Source organism: Colobus angolensis, unplaced genomic scaffold (assembly GCF_000951035.1).
Source record: "Colobus angolensis palliatus isolate OR3802 unplaced genomic scaffold, Cang.pa_1.0 Scaffold97, whole genome shotgun sequence".
In the NCBI taxonomy this organism is placed as follows: domain Eukaryota; kingdom Metazoa; phylum Chordata; class Mammalia; order Primates; family Cercopithecidae; genus Colobus; species Colobus angolensis.
The window spans coordinates 216,977-219,447 of NW_012123709.1; the positions used below are offsets into that span (position 1 = coordinate 216,977).

Consider the following 2,471-nt stretch of genomic DNA (forward strand, 5'->3'; position numbering starts at 1 on the left):
AAAAAAAAAAAAAAAAAAATCTGCTCTATACTATATAAAACTTCAAGGGTAAAGGCAATAAAACTGTGTAACTATATAAATACTGAAGGAATAGGTTCATAAAACAAAATGTAACCATGGGGAAGTGTGGATGTTAAAGAACTATATGAAGCTAGAAAAATAAATAGGCCAGGCACAGTAGCTCACACCTGTAATCCCAGCACTTTGGGAGGCTGAGGCAGGTGAACCACCTGAGCTCAGGAGTTCGAGACTACTCCAGCATGGTGGCATGTGCCTGTAGTCCCAGCTACTTGGGAGACTGAGGTGGAAGAATCGCTTGAGCTTAGGAGGCGAAGGCTGCAGTGAGCTGAGATGGCACCACTGCACTCCAGCCTGTGTGACAGAGCAAGAACCTGTCTCCAAAAAGAAAAGAAACAGGTTAACAGTCACCCCTGGAAAGGAGAACGAGATGACAGAAGAATGAGAGATGGAAGGAAGAAGTCTTTCACTACATTACCTTTTGTATTATTCCCACTAATGCCTCCCTAGGTCAAGTAAGCAGTACTTACCAGAATTTTATCAGCTTTGGCTTCACTAATTCCCTTAATATTTATTAGCTCCTTCTTTGGTGCATAGGCAACAGCCTCCACAGTATGGAATCCAGCTTCTTCCAATTTCTTCACATCGTTGGCATTTATGCCACACTGCTGCAAATGAAGAAAACCATGGATAAATTTAAGCTTTAGTTCTCTAATCTAACACAGATGATATGTGTCCTACATACTTCACAGAGGTGCTTGAAGACTTGTAATACAACTGTCCCTTGAAATCCTGGGGTGGGGAGATGGGAAGTTGGTTCCAGGATCCCCAGCAGATAACAAAATCCAAGAATGCTCAAGTCCCTTACATAAAATGGCATATTACCTGCATATAACCTCTGTACATCCTCCTGTATACTTTTTTTTTTGATATGTAGTTGATTGAATTTTTGATATGTAGTTTGTTGAATTTGCTGATGCAGAATCTAGGGATATAGACAGCCTACTGGATTATATGCAAAAGCTGAAAAATGAGCCCTATATATGAGGTACTTAATAACAAATTAACAACCTTTTCATTATCAAAATCAATAATTTTAAAATAGCACTATGCCATGTATATTAAAAAGAACTCTTATTAGCAATTGGAATTAGAAAGTAACTCCTAACCTTTTTTTTGTGACCCTAAATGATCTCCGAGACTTTGGGCCCTACAAGATCACTTTAAGACAGTGTTGCTCAGTCACATCAAGCACATAAAAAATGATATTTTTACACTATGATAGGGTAAACAGATAAGGTTGCTCAGAATGAAAAGAGCACTATCTTGGCCTATCAATACCTTTTTTGTCGAACAATGACCGGAAAGCTCTGCTCTAACAACTGACATTAACAGTGAGGAAAACTACTTTTTGTCAGGGACTTTTATATCTCTTCTTAAACCACCCAAATCCACCTCTTTCTTCCTATATTCAAGTCAGCTTTGGTTTCATTAGCCACCAAAACCATGACTTCTGGGAAAACATGAGTTCGTAGGTGAACGTGAGTCTATTCAGGGGTTGGGAGAATTTAGAAGAGGGGAGAGATTAGTTTGCCAACATAAGCCATGTCTGCTGTTAATGTTTAAGCAATAAGCAATATGCATGTATGAGTATAAGGATGCTCATGGCACCAGAAGTTATGACTCTGAACTTTAAAATGTTTATCACAAATCCATTTAAGTAACTTCTAGAGTCTTTTTTAAATAAGCTTTTTGCACTCCTAGAGTCTTGAAGATTAGTCGGAGATGGGAAATTTGAAAAAAGAGACAGAAGAATCAAGTCTTTCTCTGCTTTCCCCCTACTTATCTCAGCCCCAATCAGCTGCACTCACAGGGCAGTCTCTATACAATGGGCAGAAATAGTGTAAGGCCTCAGCTCTGGTGCTTAATGTCCTTGTGCAGAATCCTGAATTTGAGCTTATCTCTTATACCATAACACCACCACAGCCTTCTCTCTGCCAATGACAGCTGACAGCACAAAGTTAGGTCAATAAAGAGAAGGTGCTTCCCTGTCTTCTTTGCATAACTGGTCCGGGCCACTATAATTCCCAGAACGGCACTTTCATACTTAGTGCAAACAGCACAGGATGCTTTGGCTGGGCGTGGTGGCTGATGACTGTAATCCTAACAGTTTGGGACGCTGAGGCAGGTGGATTGCTTGAGGCCAGGAGTTCAAGACCAACCTGGTCAACACAGTAAGACCCATTTCTTAAAAACAAAACAAAAAACAGCACAGGCTGCGCACAGTGGCTCATGCCTGTAATCCCAGCACTTTGGGAGTCCAAGGCGGGTGGATCACCTGAGGTCGGGAGTTTGAGACTAGCCTGACCAACATAGAGAAACCCTGTCTCTACTAAAAAATACAAAAAAAACTAGCCGAGTGAGGTGGCAGGCGCCTGTAGTCCCAGCTACTC

General features: G+C 41.0%; 1 protein-coding gene across 1 annotated transcript in view; it reads right to left on the minus strand.

Moving 5' to 3' along the window:
- RAD51 (RAD51 recombinase) overlaps positions 1-2,471 on the minus strand; it is a 37,746-nt gene that overhangs the window by 26,645 nt on the left and 8,630 nt on the right. The window contains exon 3 of the mRNA XM_011932712.1: positions 549-686. Within this exon, the coding sequence (XP_011788102.1) occupies positions 549-686 (138 nt within the window). The remainder of the gene's footprint in view (positions 1-548; positions 687-2,471) is intronic.